Source organism: Cupressus sempervirens, chromosome 4 (genome assembly GCF_028749045.1).
Source record: "Cupressus sempervirens isolate cs-2001-9-10 chromosome 4, ASM2874904v1, whole genome shotgun sequence".
Lineage (NCBI taxonomy): Eukaryota > Viridiplantae > Streptophyta > Pinopsida > Cupressales > Cupressaceae > Cupressus > Cupressus sempervirens.
In genome coordinates, this window is record NC_143121.1 from 490,785,598 (window position 1) to 490,807,598 (window position 22,001).

Here is a 22,001-nt window from a genome sequence, read left to right on the forward strand (position 1 = left end):
GTGATGAGTACTCCCTATGCAGTTCGGATAGAAGGCTCCAACCTCAGTCAAGCATTGACTGTCATAGTTATGAATATAACCTTTGTTATTTGACCCATCAAAACAACATTTGTAGTGGATTTAAGCATAGGAGAACCCGATGCAACATGTGGGTTCCCATTGCTCTCTACATATTCATTCATCCCATCCGTATCATTTTCACCTGTAATTGCAATGGATGTATCCACATCCTCATTACAATATGTGGATAGGAACATCACCAACTGCTGCTTAGGAAACTGAATTGTGTCTGCAGATGGTCTAAATTGTGCGTGGCTCCACTCAGGTGAGTGAACAACATCAACCTCAAAAAGCGGATTGTCATAAGACAATGTTACATCCATTTCAAAAAGAAGATTGTCCACAAAGTGAACCTTACCACTATGATGATCTATACTATAACATGATGTTGTCTCTATATCACTTGCCTCAAAATCAACTTGTGCTATCATCAATGCACACATCAACAACCATAGACATACTACTCAACCCCTCAATAGATGATTCGACTAGTAATGTAGAAGCTGTTGATATGACAGCTACCAAGGTAGTTGCATGTCCATCCAAACCCTAATCCGGAGACCTATTACCAACTACTGAGTTTTCTTATATATTTTCCCAGGTCTTATTTGAAAAATGAGCTTTGCAATGGCTCACATTTGCATCACATTTCTAACATCTGAAACATGTGTCAACACTAGGAAACTTCACCCAACCATCTTTCACACATGGAAGAGCTACTATCTCATGTATAGGGTCTCACCATTATGACTGCTGTCATAAAAATTAGAACTTTTATCTTATTTGAATAAGTGTTTGCTTCCTTTTTCTTTGCAAATAAAGGATCCGAGATTTCCGGATGGGGTAGAGTCCCAAATATTATAATCCTGAAAGGCAAGGATGAGCTCTGGCATGAGATCCTGTATAGATTTTGTTTCACCCATGGTTCACACAAATCCTCTGTCCTGAATGTGAGAGGCTTCCTCCACAACTGAGCAGGAAACCACTCTGATACTAGTGTAAAGAGCCCTGCTGGCTCTATGCTGGTAGATTGCTTTTTGCTTTTGTAATGTTTTACCATTTTTTTGTGATTTTTAATATCTATGTTTTTTCAGTTTATTCCAGAATTTGAAATGTAAACAATGCATAGAAATTCAATGCAATTCGAAACTTGCACACTAATTTTATCCACTTAGAGAAAGTATGCAAATATTTACAATGCCAACAACAAAATGATGCAACATAATTTATGCAGAATTAAAAAGGAACCTGACAAGTCAACCAGACTATGATTTAATATTGATGTGGGTGCTGGCTATGACTCACATGGCCCCAAAATTAGTCAAATTCACCTCCTCACAAAGGGACACAGCGTGTAAATGCAGATTGCAGCCCTGCTAGAATCTCGACACTGCCCAAACTGGATCAAGAGAACCCCTAATGTGGCTGTCATAAATTCAGTCAAATTCGGCCCAAAAAATCAGAACTTTTGGCTGTCCATATACTGAACAAATAGCAGAAAATGTGATCAATATTCAGCATGAATCGATCCCATAAATCCCAGTCCAAATTGCAGCAGTATTAACATCAAGAGAAACCACAATTCACTGGCTTCAATGTCCAACTCAAAGTGTGCAGATCAGAAAGAAATTCACAATTCCTCCAGCAACAACTCCTCAAACCCTTGAAAGTCTTCAAACTCACAAAATCATAAGTAGTAGAATGAATAAATCAAATCTAGAGGCTTGCTTTTATAACAATTAAGGCCAAAATCTAATTGCTTCTTCCATAAACTTTTCACTTAAATGCAACTTTTCTTTTTGGTTGCATATTTGAGAAAAATGCATATGGATCAGCTCTATGAAAAAATATTAAATGTTATCTTAAGAATCTATAAACTAGCATAAATGAATTGTATGATATACAAAAATGCATAGGAACATCTGATTTGTCATGAGAGGAAGATTTGAAATAATTATGGTCTAAAAATACTTACTTGGAGTGGTTCTGCATTATTAACTACATACATACCTGAAAGTCAATCACTTAGCATATGCATCAGAACTGGTTTTGGGGAGTTGGAAATGTGAGAGAATGCTTGATCATAGGCATTGCCCATGTTTGTACTGAGAAATCTTCTTTATGGCATGGCATCTAGAATTCTAAATTTTCACAAAAACTGGGGTTCCAACAGGATTTATGCTTCGCATTTTGTGGATTTTGTTGTGATACTACACAATTTGAGATTTGATGCAGTTATGTTTAGAGTTTCGCAACTTTCAGATGCAACTGTGCTTCACAGATTGACATGGGATCCGACGATATGGTCGATGGATGAGTTGCATGCTTATTTTTGGTTACATAGTATGGCACATCTTGATTACACGGTTACTAGAACAAGGTATGGAGGGGTTTGCAGATGGATATGGGACCCTGATATTGGTTACAAACTCATGATTGCTTGAGGGCAAGCAATCTCGAGGAGGGAGGATTGTAATGTTCCCAATTCTTTGACATAGAGAATTAATATACCAACAAGAAATACATATAAAAATTGACTTATGAAGGAATTAATGTAGAATTATTAGAGTCAATTTAATATTATTTAAGAGGGTCAATAAGAGACAAAATGGCAAGATGACATGGAGACAGGGAAGGGAAATTGAAGAGTCACTGTTGGGCATTAAAAAGAGGAAGTCTCATTCATTTCAGTTAAGCTTGGCTATTGAATATCATATCAGTTTTCTCTTGGATAAATTTGGAAGCAAGCTACTTTCATTTTCCTTACCAGCTTTGAGGACGAAATCCCCCTAGCTGGACGACAGAGGACGAGAACCCGTTGTCCATGGGAGGCGTCATTTTAGGTGTCTCACTTGTACTTACATTTCTCTTTATTGTCCAACCCAACTTTCTTTGCTGTATTTAAGATTGGAAAACATCATGTTATTGTATTGCTGATTATGATAATACAATAGAAAATTTGAAGTTGTTTGGAACTGAGTATTTTAATGAGCATTTGCCAGTTTATTTTGCACTAAATATCTGTTTGCATTTTGAGAATTTCTGAAAGAGAGATTAAGGAACATGCATATTCAAAACTAAATGCCAGTCTAGATTACACCTCAACATAGATTTGAACTAGAAACATAATTGTCATCTGCATAACATTATAGCTACAATTTGGAAGATGAAAAAAATCCTGCATATCATAATGTACAGCATTATGTGTAGCCTGCTGCTTTGTAGACCAAAATAGACTCTACTCTGGTGTATCCAAATGATGAGCAGCACCTTGCACAATCTGAATTACTATTCAGGGTCTATCAATAGGGAACTCTTATGCCACCTGCAATTATAGTCTTTCTTGTGATTCTAAATTTTTCATTGGGTAAGCATAGATATATTCACAACATCCTGTAACCAGAATGGGTCCAACAATAGAGATACTAGCTGCATCCCAACTGGACGAGCTTGTGCACTTTAAATCAAGAAGAGTTGATCCAGAAGAAGTTCCAATGATATGTTTGCAACATTATCCGACCCCGGTTTCAATGCTTATGCTGAATGTAATGGAGCAACTTTAGATATAGTATGCCCAACAATATATTCAAGCGGTAGCTTGATTATGTGGAAGGTGAATAGTAAATACAGTAAGTTGCACAACTTGGCACATTCAATTCATACTCAACAATTATACCTTTTGACTATCTTTATGCCCCAAGCAAACCACAGCAAAATACAGAGCACCACCTGTGTTGTTGTACCCTCCAGATCCAAGAAACCGTGGAGGAAAATAGACAGAAGACCAGACGCTTCTTGTTGGATTCATCTACAAGGTTGTTTGGAAACATGGGAATATCAAAGGATATTTGCTAAAGCTTAATCTTTCTTTAAAAGTATCAATCTTTATTTTCAAATACTTATTTCACCCTAACTTCATAAACCTCCTTTATTGTATCAGCCTATTTCTCTATTTTTCCAAGCAATGTTGTTTTGCTTTATTTTTTTTTATCTTCGAATACCAACTTAATGGAGCAACCTACAATAACTAAAGTCTTTGCCACACCAAGATGAATGAACATAATGGATATAAATCACATTAAGATATTCATGAACATAGTTTTGCACTTTCAAACAATAGCTTGTGACAAATTTGTCTCGTAAGGAGATTTTACAAATTTAAAGAATTATGCAACGCAATGTAAGATACCCTGATGATATCTCCAACCTGAATTGGGTTCTTGTCCAATTCCAGAAACTCACGAGGTTTCCCATTCTTAGATTTCTAAATTGAAAGCCAAATGCTCCTAAAGCTCTCCAAGAGAATAATAACACCAAGCATATCTTGAAAACCCACTCCCCTTGGCACCCTCTTGGTCTTTTGGTCACATGCTTTTATAAAATCACTCAAAGTACATAAAAGTGAGACAACTCTAAGTCTTTTGGGCAGGAGCCTATTAAGTTGCATAAAAAGAATTGCCAACTTAAAATCGCTTAAGTTCACTTAAGTTGCATGAAAAGATGTGCCCACAACTTAAGAATAACATAGAATACAAGTTCACTTAAGTTATATGAAAAATGTGCCCACAACTTAGGAGTAGCATGGAATACAAGCCAAAGATCCCATACTTATCGAATAGTGCTCTACGTTATCCTCCTCTTGGGTAATCCAAGGAAAAGACTGCCAATGCACTGCCAAGTCTTATTGTTTGTGTTGGGGACACTGCAAATCATAATAACATCCCACTTGTGGGTGAACCAGACTTGAGTAGTTTTATTTAAACACTAATATTCTGTTCTAGGATCAGCAAAACTGTAAACATTGTGACAAATGTTTGTTAGAAGTGAATATGATGTATGCTTTTCTTGTTATACATATTTGTGTAATTAGTACAGGCATTTCCTAGTGGCTTCCGTGTATTTATCGTCACATAATGCAATAATCCACTAAAAACATGTGAACAATTTAGAGACATGGACATAATTCAGACATGATTTTGACTCTTTAGGCTAGATGAGCTTTTTTGTGTAGAAGAATCCTAAACATATGTTGGTTGCAAACATGTTTTGTTGTTGAGCAGGTCTGCAAACAAGTTGGGCATGAAGCTGGGTTCAAAGGAGCTACTTACATTGACTGCCCAAAGAAGCCATGTTTTTTGTGTAAACAGCCTGGTAGTATCTTGTTTATTTCTACGTTGGTTTGAATTTTGTATTGCTTTTAGACCACTATTATTGCCTGGAAAATATTTTGTCAAGAGGTGAGGGTTACCAGTTCTTTCGTTAAATCTAATTGTTATTTAATTATTGTGAATTTAAAGGACATACCACCATGACATGCCCACACCGCATAGCAACAGAACATGGGGTTGTACCTGCCCCCCGCAAATGCATATTGGGTCCCTTTGACTTTGTATATGAACGACAGATCAAAAATCATATTAAGGTATAGTACTCTCCTTTAAGTTATATATACTTTTTCTTAGTTCATGTTTTTGCAATGTTTTGTTCCAGTTTTCTGCTGTAAAAACCCTTGCATATACGAGATGAGAGAAATGAGGTGATGTGTATCCCAAATAATTAGTAGGCAAATGTATTTGAATTTATTGTAAATTTTGTACCGAACCTAACTTTCTATCAACCCTTGCTTGTATTTGTTTGCCTCTAAGTAGAATTTTGCTTCTATTTTTGTAAAATATTGGCACAATCGAGTCTGCTTTGAAGAAGTGCTATTTCACAAGTGAGGGAAAAAGAGTTTATCCTTTTCTATTTAGGACTTTAATTTCTAACTTATCTTTGTTCTTTACTCTCATTTTTGTTTAGGATTAGTGTCCTTGGTAAGAGTGTGTTGTCATTGATTGTATTGGTAATTGCCACTCTTAGTTGTGGCAGAGTTTGAAGGTCTACCACCTGGATGGGTAGGGTTGTCTATATCACATGTTGAACCATGTTCTTCTTTGACTCTGATTGCACTGATGTACTTGCAATTTTGTTGGAGGTTATTCGCCCCTTTTCCATCACTTGTTTTATCTGCTTTGTCTTCTTGAAATTGTTCCTTCCCAATACGAGTCCAAGTACACTACTTTCTTTGTAAGTGCTTTTGTGATTGCGAAAATTACCTCGTCTTGTTCCTCCATGTCCAACATATTAATACCCTTTTCCTTCGGGTAGTTTGTGTCTTCATGGTCGCTTGGTCCATACCAATTGCACAATACTGTACATTGTCTTTCTTATTCTGGCAATCTCTCACAAAGTGTCTTTATTCGCCACATTGTCAGAATTTTTTGATAGGAGGTCCTCTGAAGTCTTACTGTATTTGATTCGCTCTCATTGATTTCCACAAGCACCTAGTGATACATTCTATGTTTTGACGGAGTAGACTCTCCCTGTATGAAGAGTACTTGTGTACTTCTAGTCTTTGAATTACATGAACACTCCTTTATTGAATAAACCATCACTTGGAAAATCTCACAAAACTTGTCCCTCACTTTTGCACTCGTACACCAAAGTTCATTAGTTTCCTTTATGGCTTTCAGTTCTTTCATCATTCTCATCCTATCCTGTCATAGGGCATGGACAATTGTTCATCATCATTGCTATCTTTGGTGCTCTTGTCATTGTCTGTCCTCTTTCTTTAGGAGGATTTTTTTTTCACTCTTAATCTCCATTGGCCGATTATAAGCATTGACATACGATGATGAAGGTAACATCTTCGTTTTCTTCCTAAGTGAAGGGATCTTTCTCTAATGACCCCTATTGGGCTTGCTTAACTCTCCTTAAGATTCTCAATTAGGATTTGGATTGTAGTAGGAAATGTCAGCTTGTATCGTTCACTATCTTCGATACCTTCCCTTTCATGGTGTGCTTGTCCATCATGTAATGTCCCCTTCTTTTGGGACATTATAATTTTGTGTGGCCAGCTCACTTCGCCTAGGTTACGAGGGCCAAAAGGGTCCTTTATGGGGTTCAGTTTGAGATTTGGCCTAGACATTTCCAGTTCCAGACCCATTAGAGCAGTTTTGGCAGGTTGTTCAGATGCTTACTATTTTTAGTAAGTAATTAGAGCATAATATTTTCGGTACCTAGGCATTGGTTTGGAAGCGTCTCGTCAAGAGCTTTCCAACGAGCTATTGCATGTGATTATCTAAGTTCATTTGGTCAGCTATTTTAACGCTTGATGATTATATGGTCTCCTGGCTAAGTGACTATTAAAGTCATTTAACTTGTCACTTTATTTTTAAAAGTTACTATGTTCACTTAAGTGACTAAAGGACAAAAAAGGTGCTTTATCCCACATTGCCTAAAAGAGTGTGCATCACATTGGGAAAAGGAATAAAGGTACAACGGACTCCGCATGGGAGGACATATGAAGATTATAATATTCAAGCAAATATTAATGTGGGAACTGGAAACAATTGTTGGTTTCTTCTTCTAGGACGCAAACCCTTGGAGAAGCATTTGAAGGTTGGACGCAAACCTAGCCTTCTTACAAGTTTCATTTATATTTCCGATCTGACTGTCATTTTTTGTTTATAAGATTGGATTACTTGAGTTGTTGCATGTTATTGTATTGCTGATGCATAATACAGTAGCGCATTTTGAGTTATTTGAGTTAACTCCTAGTTTTAATATGTACTTCTGATTATTGGAGGAAATAAATACATTTCTTTTTTGGAGTTTCTCATATGTTTATTTGCTGGTTATGAACAATTAATGTTCTGGAATTTAGATTAAGTATTGGTTTATTGTTCGGATTTGAATCTGCACTTAAATATCAAGGGTTCGGGGAAAATATCCGTAAAGGGATATTACAGTGGTATTAGAGCCAAGAATCCTGCCATCCTGTGGAATCACGCAATAGACATACAAGAATATTTATATTAAATGCTCATATAATCTACTGGTTGCTTGAATGTGACTGGAACTTCTTAAGGACGAAAACCCTTAAGAGTATTGGCAGTACTGGACGTAGCCCTAGTGATCTTGCCATTTTGGTGATTTGAAGAGGTTAATGCAGTAAGAAAATCTAGGAGAAATTGATTGAAGGTAGGAGAAATGAAAAGCGACTAACTCCATAGATGGTCGCAAGTATTGAAGAAGTCAAAAAACGTGAATCTCAGGGTGCTGGTAGTAAAACGATATCTACAATGGTATCAAGGTAAATGGCGGACTGAAAGCATGAGTTTAGGGTCGGTTTTATAGCAGGCACGAAGAGTATTTTTAATAAGGGCCGAGCAAATGGGGAATAGGCAGTGTTTAATACCATAGACCAGTGGCGCGAGCATGGTTAATGCCATTTTTTGAGAAGTTACAGGCACAGATTTACACACGAAGGCAGTAGGGATTAGCTGCGGGTAGACCAGAAAACTTCTAGGTGCACGAAAGGAGGAAGAAAAGACGCTGTGGGAGACAAAATTACTAGTTTCGAAGGACGCCAACTGCTGGAGACCACTCACGATCGTAGCATTAAGTGGTATCAACGTTAAATGTTAACCGCAAGTTGAAGGTCAACGGTTCTTTTGGGGGTTTGAGACGGAATTAACCCACCATAAGCAAGGTGTTACGGAAGACAGGGAGGATTAGTGCAGCATTTTTGCATCAGCTCGAATGTGGATTGTGGTTGTTCTTCAAAACGACCATTCTTGTGGTCACACGACAGTTTACTTGTGTGGCAAATAAAACGTCATGCGTCCAACCCAAACGTCATGCGTCCAACCGCAAAGCAATCACGACAAGAAGTAGAAGGTGCAAGCGTGGACGGGTTTAAGGAGCATACTGATACCATTGTCATATACAATCAGTTGTGAGCCAGGGTGGAAATCTGAGCGGTACTCCTGGTTTCTTCAATACTGGTCGGCTTCATATTGTGCTCAGGCAGGAAATCACGGGTTTCATGGCTCAGTCGCGAGTCAAGTTGCTAACCGAGTTTGGTCTTCTCCCACGTCCAGGGAGCAAGACGATGTCTGGCATACAGCAGGTGTGTTGACAGCGGACAATAATCTTTTCATGCAGGGATAATATTTTTACAGTCGGGATTGCTCGGGTAAACAGCAACACATGTCAACGGAAGGTCGTGAGTAGGGAAAATCCTTTCTGGTGCTGCGGGTTGAACGGGAGACACATTTGGACAGTGTGAAGGCAAGTCTGGGTGAGCACGGGACAAGTTTATACAATGCAGATTTGCTAAGTGAACAACTACAGTAGAGATTGCATTGGGCGTTTTCAGTATTGGTCGACTTCACAAGTTCTGCGCAGCGTCAATACGGGTCAGATTTATTAACTTCTTATTGTGTTGATTTAAAGATTACATGCTTTCATTATATACCAATAATACAAGCCTGACTGTAGTTACCTATGTGAAAAAAAATGAACTTGGCATTACAAGGTCTCAGTTTGTTAATTTGTGTTTAAACTTCTTAAACTGCTTCCGTGTATTGTCTTTGATTCTGAGGAAAATCTGGGCAATAGTATTGTAGTTTGAACTGGCATTCATTGATAGTAATATATGGTATTCGAGGTTCTTTGATAACAGTTGACAAATATAAATTCTGAATCTGTGGATTGGGCTGGTGTAATCTCCTTAATGCTGAAAACAGTGATATGTTCAGATTGTTCATGAGTTGTTGGATGAAATTCTGACATTTTTCCATTTGGTTAAATTCTGGAACTCATCACATGGATACCCTTGTAATATCATTTAATCCTGCAGTGAACTGTTTGACTAAATTACTTCTAAATCAGTAGTTTGCATTAAGAAGTTCAGTGGGGTTATAACACATTATTTATAAGCTGTTTTGAATTAATACCTTCACCGATTCTGAGAGAAATTAAGTGCAGAACAGTACAGTGGTATGAGAGAAAGTTCGGCATTGGACCAGTTTGCTGTTGTTTCAAACTCTGGTAGCAGCACTGTATGTTGGCTCTATATCAATCTTAAATTTTGTACGTACACAATTGCTGTCATCAGAACACAGTAATACAGTAATTTGAAGAGTATAAGATGTATAATGCTGAGGAAATCTGTGATATCAGTTGCAGACACGTGAAAGGGGCCAGGATCATTTTTAAGCCGTCTTCTTCATACAGTAGTGTTAGAATTTAAAACTCAGAACAGTTGGAGATCATTGCAGCATTTGAATCAGTTAATTAATCATGTTTACTCCAAGTAACCAGAAGTAGTGGGACAAGAGTATGGAGAAGCTTAAACAAAGTTTAAAAAAGTTGGATGAAAATCAGAAAAGGATGGATGAATTGATTTTAGACCCTGCAAAACTAGATAAAGTAGCACGAGGTATGGTTTCCATTGTTAAGAGCACTCCATCACAAAATGAAGAGAAAGAGGAACAAGAGGTCCCTATAGTATCTAGAAGCTTCTATGATGAATTCCCAGCAGTTAGTGACCATCATACAGCTGACCTTATGGAGAGCAAAAATCAGATCTTAGAGAATGAATCAGAAAATTCATTTGAAGACAATGAATCCCAAGATCATGATGTAGATGGACACGCAGTCACCTTGGAAGTGGAAGAGTGTGAAGATATTGTTATATTAGCAGCTTCTACCTCGTCAATTGAGCCATCCTATGAGGTGCATTGCAACAAAACCCTAGATATTGAGGAGTGCCTAGATGATAGCATGCACGATGCTGCGTATCATATGGTGAGTGACATTGATTCAACCTCATATCACAGTGAGGATGACAAATTGGAAGATTTGTGTGGAATTGTTTCGTCACAAGGGGATCATCATTTAGCAAGCCAATTGAAGGTTAATGACAAGATGGTTGCCACAATCGTTAAGCATTTTGATGTTGCTTGTCAAATGTTGGCCACCTATGGTTGGAGTACTCCTTTAACAGATGAGCATGGTGATAGTGTTTTTTCCCTTGCAGAGATACATCCACTCCGAGAAGCGATTGGAATGATGAAACAAAATTACCTACAACTACTTGCAGATAGAGATTTTCTTCTCGAGTGGGATCGTATTTGTTATGTTGCATTGGAGGGAAACGAGGAGAAGGTTGATAAGCTCACTCATGAGCTTGAGGTGACTATGGGCTCTTTGCAGAGTGCCCAGTTGGCCCTTCAAGAGTCACAATTACAGATTGAGAAGCTTACAGAGGAGTTGAGTTTGGCACAGTCTCCACCAATTGCAGATATAGTACAGTTACATATAGAGGCAGTTGATAAGAATTTTATATCCATGGGTTGTAGTAGGGATGTGGTTACATCTATCACAGATATTTCAGTTGGGACAAGTACCTTGGTGAAGAAAAATAGAGAACCACTAGTTGTATCAAGTTCTCCTGAGGTTAGTGCCGTGATAGTTAATACAGGACAATTTACTGGTAGCTCGTGTCACAATGGTGGATTCTCCTGAGAGTTGTGTGGTAGTACACGACGCTGCTCCATCATCCACACAGGGCATTTGCAGAGTGTCATCTGGTTGGGAGTATAGCTCTCATGTTGATTTGTTTCCATCTCCTGGAAGCAAATCCGTCACTTCATTCCATGCAGCTGATTTTGGATGCCGGTTTGTTGATTTTTAGAGTCAGAGGGATCAACTGCTTGATTCAAGTGTTTTTAGTGATAAGCCATTAACAGAGGTTGGAGCATTTTACCACGAATACACAGTGAGGAGTGCTCATCATTTTTGTTTTGACCCACGCACGGGGGACTTGATGATGCATCTGTGTGGGTTGGTTCTAGAATTATATCATCCTTTGTGGGATGGGTATTCACCATCTTCGAAAGGTGGGATTAGCGGATGCTAGCATCCAATTTAGCTATTTGTGGGGGATTACTTGCAGGGAAAGTTGTCGGTTATACATCATGCTGATATGTAGCCAACATGGTTCGCTACTTCTATGTCACAAAGTTCTCTTATTGGTACATGGTTACAGGATGACTATGGTGTCAGTTGGCATGATGGTTTGGTTAGTTATCACATCCATGGGAGTTTAGCGGGAGTTGTAGAGAGATGTTGTGTTATAGACGCTACTAGGTATTCTTACCTCTATATGGCGAATGGATGTGGGGTTCAATTGTTTTGGGATCTAGGTGGCGACAGGTTTGACACGATGTATTGGTTGATCGGGGATCCAGGTGTTAATAGTATCTTACATCTAGTGGATTATGCTGTGACTATGATTTGTGTGTTTCAGCCTTCCGACATATCAAAGATCCAGAGATTATGACTACTTCGTTTTCACCTGGGTGATATAGTGATTGAGATAGATTGGCCGGATCTATCATTGTCATCAGTACATATATTACAGGAGTGGTACAATGGTACAGATGTTACAAGAACTGGTCAATGGTATTTCAGACAGCGCGCAAGTTCTCACTTGGGATCTAGGTGGAGCATCCCTATGTATTGCTTTTTATCGCGGAGCTTGTTGGAGAGTTTGGTTGCTATCATCTTGGGGTGGATATTGCTATATTGTTGAGCTCCCATCTTCACTTGACATTAGAGACTCACAGGGTCACTCATGGAGGGAGGCTTTCATCCTGACTGAGGGTATTGGCACACAAGGCAACAACACACGGTAGTTGGTGTCCCTTTATAATGAGACTTGGGATCTTGGCATTCAGTCATTTGGAACATTGATTCCTATTGTACTGTTTCACCATTCTGAGTTTGGGAAGATGTATGTTGGGGTATATCGATTGAGGAGTAGAACCTCATTCTCGAGGCGAGTATGGGATCCTTGCATTTGATTTCTGTAGGTTTGAGCGGATTGCTTGAGGGCAAGCAATCTTTGAGAGGGGAGGCTTTGTAATGTCCCCTTTTTCTGGGACATTATAATTCTGTGTGACCAGCTCACTTCGCCTAGGTTTCGGGGGCCAAAAGGGTCCTTTATGGGGTTCAGTTCGAGATTTGGCCTAGACATTTCCAGTTCCAAACCCATCAGAGTAGTTTTGGCAGGTTGTCCAGATGCTTACTATTTTTAGCAAGTAATCAAAGCACAATATTTTTGATACCTCAGCGTTGGTTTGGAAGCGTCTCATCGAGAGCTTTCCAACGAGCTATTGCATGTGATTATCTAAGTTCATTTGGTCAGCTATTTTAATGCCTGATGATTATATGGTCTCTTGGCTAAGTGACTATTAAAGTCATTTAACTTGTGACTTTATTTTTAAAAGTTACTATGTTCACTTAAGTGACTAAAGGACAAAAAAGGTGCTTTATCCCACATTGCCTAAAAGAGCATGCATCACATTGGGAAAAAGGCATAAAGGTACAATAGACTCCACATGGGAGGACATATGAAGATTATAATATTCAAGCAAATATTAATCTGGGAATTGGAAATAGTTGTTGGTTTCTTCTTCTAGGACGCAAACCCTTGGAGAAGCGTTTGAAGGTTGGACACAAACTTAGCCTTCTTACAAGTTTCATTTATATTTCCAATTTGACTATCATTTTCTATTTATAAGATTGGATTATTTGAGTTGTTGCACGTTATTGTATTGCTGATGTATAATACAGTAGCGCATTTTGAATTATTTGAGTTAACTCTTGGTTTTAATATGTACTTTTGATTATTGGAGGAAATAAAAACATTTCTTTTCTGGAGTTTCTCGTATGTTTATTTGCTGGTTATGAACGATTAATGTTTTGGAATTTAGATTAAGTATTGGTTTATTGTCCGGATTTGAATCTGCACTTAAATATCAAGGGTTCGGGGAAAATATCCGTAAAAGGATATTACACATCATGTGAGAATTTATTTCCTTTTCTTATCTGTTCCTCATAAAGAGTAATATATATTATAAATTTCTCTACTCCATTTCTTTGTAAGTTCTTACCACAAATAATACTTCTCATCCTAATCCCTCCCTTTTAAGATGACTGTATATCTCTTCCTTTGTTGACCATATCCTTCAAACTATCTTTGTCTTCCTATTAATGCAATTGCTCACTATATAATTTCAAGTGTTATTTGGAGGATAAATTGCTGACTGTGTGTAAAGAGTCCTTTTGGAATATAATAGTGTTTCCATATTGTAAGCTTCTAATATTGGTGCTGATTAAAATTTTCAGTCACTTCATAAGGAGCAGGCCTATGATTATACTGCTAGCAATATTGATGTAAAAGATCTTTGGATAGGTTCCATTCTATCCCCTAGGTGATGATCACATAGTGTTATAGTTGACTAAACTTCTCCATTTGCTCATGGTATGCCATTAGTGTTGATTGAGTGCTTCATATTTATTTTAATGTCATGTTCTTTCCCACACGAATTTTTGTACGAGTCTTTGATTGTACATGTTGCTTTGATCCCCGAGGCTTGAGTTTATTGTCATCTCATCTTGCAGGTCAAAATTGTCGACTGTTCCCACATATCATTTTAACCTGCGGTGATTATTGGCTTTCTATATTCATATCAGGCCAATGTATTATGAGACTGCTGAGCCTAGAAGACAATTCTCCAATTGGCAAGGAAGCATTCAATGCTTCCCATATATTGTAGTTTTCCCAGTGTAACGTGTTGCCATATAATTTTGATTGGTCATTGTTGGGTTGTTGATGTATTCCCTGATTGCTTTATAGAACTACCGTGGCTGAGGAGAAGTTGTCTGTATTTTCTTTTAACAATGTTCCGAATCAGTGGTTTTGCCCATTCAAATAGGTGTGATCTGAAGTAAGGGGCTGGATAAGACACGTCCTTTGTCTTATTGTGATCGTATCTTCCCAAAAACACTTAATCACTGCCAACATGATGCACAATCCAGCGTTAACTAATTGCTGGTCATTTGTTTAAAATGATATTACTTATGAGTTGGATGGATGACATACATGTGCTGTTCTCCACCTTGCCATCCAATACATCATTGCCTCTGCCGTTCAGAAAGCTTAGATAGATTTGTAGACTCTCATACATATATCTCCTTTAGTTAACATTAGGTTAGGAACTATATTTAGATACAAAATATTTATATTAGTATTTAAAGTTTTGTTCTTCTTTATTCATATTCATTATTAAGTTATTCAAGTCTACTACTATTATTATTTTCTATATTAATATTAAGAGTTGATAATTGTATTATACTAGTGGATTATATATGTCTTATATTATCACATTGATTTACTTTAACATAATATTATATTATATATATAAGATATAATATTACATTACATGAGTTAATATGCAATATCTCTTGATTACGTTTTTCTAAGTTAATTACAATAATAATTATTTATAAATTATGAAAATAGAATTTATTATTAAATTCTATTATGGAAGGGGACATCACACTTCCCCATGATAGACCAATGGTTGTCCGCTGGTTGGCTCTCCAATTTTATCGACAATTCCCTGAGACTATGGTTGTACACTCGTATATTCTCATGTATCCCTTGTTTGGTGTTATAAATTCCACCTAATATCTCATTTTTGTTGCGTAGTATTTTAAACTCAACCTTGAACAACTTCAATGCATCTTAAGAGGCTATGGATAAAGCATCCTATTTTCTGAACTAGTAAATGGCTATACGACACAACATTGCTCTCGGCCAATAGTCCTTGACCTCTTGACGACTTGCTATCCAAATAGTCTTGTACATCATGTGGTGCTTCATAGGATCTTTTGACCCATGCCTCATGAACTTTGGCAATTAATGCTAATCTACATTTGGACTTGCTAGAGGAATCACCATCTTTCTCGCATGCTTTCTTCCTTATGTCTTCAACTTCGGTTTACTATTACGATGGCTATGTGCTAGTGCTTTGCCTTTACTCTTAGCTAAACGCTCATCCTCTACATGTCTAGCTCCATAGTCCTTAACACCTCAAATACTCTAAGCTCTGACTCGCTCTTGTACTCCCTTTGTTTGAGTGTGTTCGGTTTGGATCTGCCAATTTTGGGTTCTCCTGAGATGGATAGATTCTCATTGTAGTGGATTATGTCTCTCAATCCATGATATCCTTCTTTGTACTCTCTGACATTAACACTATGAATAGGTTATTTGCTTGGTCAGCAAGGTCGGGATATCTTTCATCTAGGAGAGGTAAGTGTCTAGCAATATCTTCCCAGTGATTCAATGTACAATTGTGCCTTCCTTGCCGAATAGTTTCCGTTCTAAGCAACTATGATTTTGGCAAAAGCTTTGACTTGACTTAATTCTTGGGAAGGGCTCCAACTTGGGTATTGTTCGATTGGATTTTCCTCAAATGTTTCTTGCAATCTTGTACCTCATTCCCTTTGTTCTACAATTGTTAAAGATCACATAATCACTTGGTCTTCACCACCTTGTAGTTGCTTCTCACCCATGTTGGGATCATGCAACTCTGATCCGATTTCTTTTAAGGCAACGATGCCAATTTTTTACTGCTATATCTAATAAATTAAATCCAAGGAAAAAAATTAAATTTGGTAATGCATATTAATGATAGGAGTAAAATATATCTTTATTTGCTCATGAAGTTATTACAGATAAGAGAACTAAAGATGGTCGGCTGAGGATTTTAGTTCATCAAAATATAACATATTCCTTGATGACAATGATACCAATTTTTAAAGACCTGATGATTGCCAAGAGGAACAAAATTGTCAACCAACCAACACATAACTACTTGAGAGTGACAACCAACATAATACACACAATTATTACATTGCAGGGTAACCAATATTATTGAACATAACAATAGGCATAGTACCTTGACTACAAGGAGAAAGTCCTTTTCGTTTTTTGATTTGATAAGCGACTTCACGTATACCTTCTTCAATATTTTTAATCACTTATTCTATCGAGAATCTCTATTCACAAAATGCCCTCTATTTTGCTTTTGTTAGGATATGCCAGAAAAGTTTTGATGGGGAATTGTCCATATGTCACACTATGTATTCTTCCCATAGATCCTAGACTTGGATTTGTCTTGGACTTGACAAGCATAGCTTCACTTGTGACTCTTTAGTGACAACAAAATGAAAAAACCCTTGGAATTTAGAGATTTTTAACAATTTATAACTTGTTTCGTGCACCCATTTTCGAGGTTGCCTAGGGAATGGTTAGTATATGAGTGTTTTCCCGTATTGGTGGAAAGGTATAAGTTGCCATTTTATGCCCTTGACTAATGCTTCCAATTGCCCTACTATTTGACAAGCCTGAATGAAGGGGGAAAAAACCTGCAAGTTGTTGGAAATGCTTGAATAAAGCTTAAAGACTCTATAACATCACCAAATAGAAGCTAATTTGATCAAATACATGACACAAATGTTTCGAAACATGTGTAAACAAAATAAAGTCTATGCCTTGGCGCTAACAGCTTCAACCTCAGTCTCAGTGTAGTTTGTCTACCTCCTACAAAGGCATCTAAGGTAGATCCTGAATGATGGAGGAGCCATAGTCTCTGTCTATGAGGTGCTCCTCTAATCAACATTTGATCAACATCGACTGTGCCTTATCGTACTCTATCCTCCTCCTCTACAATAGTCACAACCTTAGGCTCTCTATCTATGTAGTCAGCCAACTCATGGTGCTCATCAATAAAGAAATGATCAGTAGTCTCAATGAGCCACCTAGACTCTGGATCAACCTCTGCCAAAGTGATTGGAGAGGAGTCAATGTTCAAAATCTGTCTAGTCCTAATGCAAAGGTTGTAATGAACAAAGACGAGATCATTCAAACTCTCCACAAACAATTTGTTTTGCCTCCTTGAGTGGATGTGCTCGAACATGGACTAATTGCACTCACATCCAGAAGTGTTGCATGGATGACTTAATATTCAAATGGCAATTTTGTGAAGGTTTGGACTTGTCGCCGAAATATATGCCACCATCTATTGATATAAGAAAAATAGAAAAATCCGTCTCATTTCCATCTTTAAGGCTAGACTTTAAAATCAAAATGCTAAGCCATAAACTTAATAATCTTAAGTTTAACATATATTTCTAGCTGGTTGGAATTATGTCCGAGCATCTTTGCACATCTTGCTTGTGAAAATCACCCCTATCGCATTTTTATATATATGTCTTGTGTAGTGTAGTTGTGCCATCACTAGAGATCTTTTGTACTACTGTGTATAGGTCATTAAGAACCTTGTCATCTGCCTTGAAGTTATTGCAAAAACACATTGGTGGATTGAGGAAATAAGTTGTTGCATGGATGTGCGTGTGAAGCTGGTTTTGCCTTCTATCAATTATCTTAGAAATGGGAAAATATTCTTTCCTCTCCTGTATATATGGATCTAAATGCCTCCTTGGCCTATACATGTCCTCATATGTGTAGCCCATAGAGGGCTTCTCTCTATTAACAACTTATAGGAGAACTAGTAGGGGTTCAACGACATACAAATAATGTTAAACAAAAACAGTTAAGTCACAAGTGTGCATGAGAATAAGCCAAATTACAAAGTTGCAAAAAAAATCAAAAAAATATACATACAAAATTATAAAAAATAAATACTAAATATACATTTTGTAATAAATTTACTTGCATGAAGTTTGCACAAGGGGTCCAAAAAACTCCCTCCTAAAAAATGCAATTTGCCACAACCACCCTGTAGTGGTCGCAACATATGACAAGAAAGTCCAACCCACCAACAAACAAGCACTTCAAACTGGCATTTGATTCCATGAAAGATTTTAGTGTGAGAAAATTTGAGGCAAATCTCGTGATACTAGGACGAGTCAACTTCTTTTCTTTATGTATTGCCTCATAATGTTGAGGTACAATGCATTATTGTAGACAAATGTGCAGATATTTTTGACCATTTTAATGCATGATTTCACCCATTCAAGCTTACCAATATCCTCCAACATGAGGTTAAGGCAATGGGCTGCACATGGAGATTTCGTTTTCCTTTTTGGGTGCCTCTCCATCAAAAGTTTACTTGCAACACTTTTAAATTAATTTGAAATTTACATGTGATAAGAAAATTTTAAATAAACTCCTGGATACCTCTCCATTTAACCTTAAAAAGTTTACCTACAACAATATAACTTGCTGCATTATCCATCACCACTTGTACCACATTTTCCTCACATGATTTCCTCAAAAGCCTCACAAAAGTATGTGACATTTTTCACATGTGAGGAAGCATCAATGGACTTAAGAACATTGTGGATCCTAAAAACTAAAACAAAATAATTATCAATGATCATTGATCAACCGATAAATCAAATTTTGAATTATTCATTGCGTTCTAGGTAAGTAAAATGATCAATCACTTGCGTAGGAAACAAGAAAAGTCTAGGAGTGTCCTATTCCTCTTGTCCGTCCAACCATTTGTCATGATGGTGCAATAGTTTTGGCTGCAGCGGTCCTTTAAGTCAACTTTCATATCATCAACCATTTCTAACAAGAGGGAGCCACTTAACTCATTATCAGTAGGGGCTTTAAACCCCACCCCACAAATAGTTATGATATTTGTCATGTTTTGCTAGGAAGGAGACTTGTCACAAATAGATTATTATTGGACAAAGTAGAGTTCAACTTCAAACTATAAATTTTAATATATCATTTTAAACTAAAAGAATTGTCACTCAAAATAAAAAAAGTACTAAAAAAAATTGATGAACATTCAACAGCAAATCAATAAGAATTGTCACTCAAAACCCCAGACATCGAACTCTAAACTCCTCAAATCAGAATGACATAAAGAAATCATATCTTACAATACTCAAAGTGCTTCCCAATAGCAGATGTTTTGCATGCAAACTCAAATGACCAGTTCTGTGAAGTCTGATTCCCAGCTATGAAGTAGCACAGCCAACCCATGGAAGTATGACTGTCAAAGGAAGTGGTACAAGCAACAATGCCTAGGACAAACAACACCACCACCTTGCAACTCTCCTTCATTCAGAAAGCCATGAAATATCTTTGTAAATCTGCAACCTTGGACTGAAGAAGATGATTAACCAGACACTGCTGAAGCTCAGCTGCGATCTTCATATGAAATCACCAAGTTAATTCCCCAAATTGTCTTTTTCAACAATGTGAGGAATGATGCCTCAAAAGGGGTCCTTCCTCACCAACCAAAAAGATGAAGATGCAATTGATTCAAAAATCAGAAGCATAACAATATCCAACTCCTTCCACAGCCAAAATCAGCCCCAAAATGTTGCTTTTATATTATTTCCAAAAAGTTACATCCTCTTCACTAAGCCATGGGGGATAAAATAAAATCACCTCTTTTTGGTCCCCCAATGTGGAGACCAAAAAATGTTGAAGGCCTCATTCTTTAAAAATTAATTTTCTCCTCTTCCTTAGGTGTTAATGTGGATGTCAAATGACCCCTTTTTAAAAACAACGTGTTACTAGGAGGAGTGCAACTTGCTTGAATTCTAAAGTGACAATATAAGAGACAGGTGATAAAAATCGAATAATTTTCCTCTTTACATAACAAAACATTACCCAATGTCCAAATATGAGATATTACATTGTGGAGAAATAGAGGACAGGCAAACTGCTAAAAATAGGCATCTCTAAAAAATAATAACAGCTAAATTTTTGAACTGTGTCAAAAAACCAAATTGGCCCAATTTGAGATGCACTGAAACTTACTATAAATAGTAAGTGCTAAAAGGATCACAGGAAAAAATAGTGACTTCCTAAAAATAGTAAGTCTTGGACAAGCTGTCTGAAATCACGTCATAAAGTGTCATTCATCTCTATTATCCATCTAAACACACAAACCTCAAAATATTCTGCTGATCCCATTAACAGCAACCCAAAAAGCTGATACCAGACACACTAAAAGAGAACCAGAAAACGGGGACATTACACCAAATAGAGAATCAAGGACTAGTTATACGTGATTTAATTATGTTTATCCTATAAGAATTAAAACCAAATTTCCTCAAAACGGCTAACAGAAAATTCCAGTGAACTCGATCATATGCCTTTCCAATTTCAAGATTAATTAACATACCTTTCATCCTATCAACGATGAGGGAGCAAATTGCATCCATCATGACAATGATGCTATCCATTGTTTCTCCTTTAGGGGTGAATCCATTCTGTTCCTTTGAGATAACCTTTACCAAAAGAAGCTTAAATTTGTTTGCCAGGGCCTTTGTCACGATCTTACATATTCTGTTGCATAAGGAGATAGATCTGTAATCAGCAAATGAATTGGAAATATTCTTTTTTTGAACCAGGGAAACAACAATATTATGTAGGTCTGTCACAAATTTTCTCTTCTTGTTGTTCAAAGGTCTTTACACATCTAACCCCAAGAAGTCCCAAAAAAATTTAAATTTTTTGCCGGGAAACTGTTCGACTTGGGTGTCTTTTCTAATGCAGCTGAAACGTAGCTTTTCTTATTTCCTCCAAAGTGCACTTAACATTTAACATTTTATTGTCTGACTCATTGACGCAGTCGAGCATCTCATCTTGCCAACCCTAACATTGATTGGATTGGCCTGCCAAAATTAATTATAAGTATACAACCACCACGTCTTTATTGTGTTCCATTTCCCTGACTGTCAAGCCATCCAATGATTCAATCTCTTTAATCCTATTTCAATCTTTGGGACACTTAATCGAGTAGAAAGATTTTGTATTGATGCCCCAACAACAAAAAAATCTTTTCATGTTTTCTCTCTCAGAAAAAGCTCCTCTCTGGTGAGAAGTTCAGCATGCTTTTAGAGGATCTCATTCCTTATGAAGTCAGCCTCAAACATCTCGAATTTTTTTTCACTTAGTTCTCTGAGCTCAGTCTCAACTGCTTCCTTTTCTACAAATATATTCTTGAAATGCTCAGTATTCCATATTTTAAGTTTCTCTTTAATGAATCCCAATCTTTTCACAAAGCAGTATGACTGAGTTCCTCCGAAAATGGTAGCTCTTTTTCCACCAGTAATCAATTTTTCCAATGAGGATGGAGTCTCTCCACCACATTTCCTTGAATTTAAAAGACTCTTTTGTTTTCACTCGACTTAATCTTCAACAGGACGAGGAAATGATTGGACACCAAAAGAGGAAGTATGCTAGCCTTACATGTTTCCTGGTCCTT

At 37.2% G+C, this 22,001-nt stretch overlaps 1 protein-coding gene across 1 annotated transcript in view; it reads left to right on the forward strand.

Moving 5' to 3' along the window:
• DDB2 (damaged DNA binding 2) overlaps nucleotides 1-22,001 on the forward strand; it is a 171,643-nt gene that overhangs the window by 87,900 nt on the left and 61,742 nt on the right. Inside the window, exons 2-3 of the mRNA XM_089825626.1 lie at nucleotides 5,121-5,211; nucleotides 5,358-5,482. Coding sequence (XP_089681752.1) covers nucleotides 5,121-5,211; nucleotides 5,358-5,482 — 216 coding nt within the window. The remainder of the gene's footprint in view (nucleotides 1-5,120; nucleotides 5,212-5,357; nucleotides 5,483-22,001) is intronic.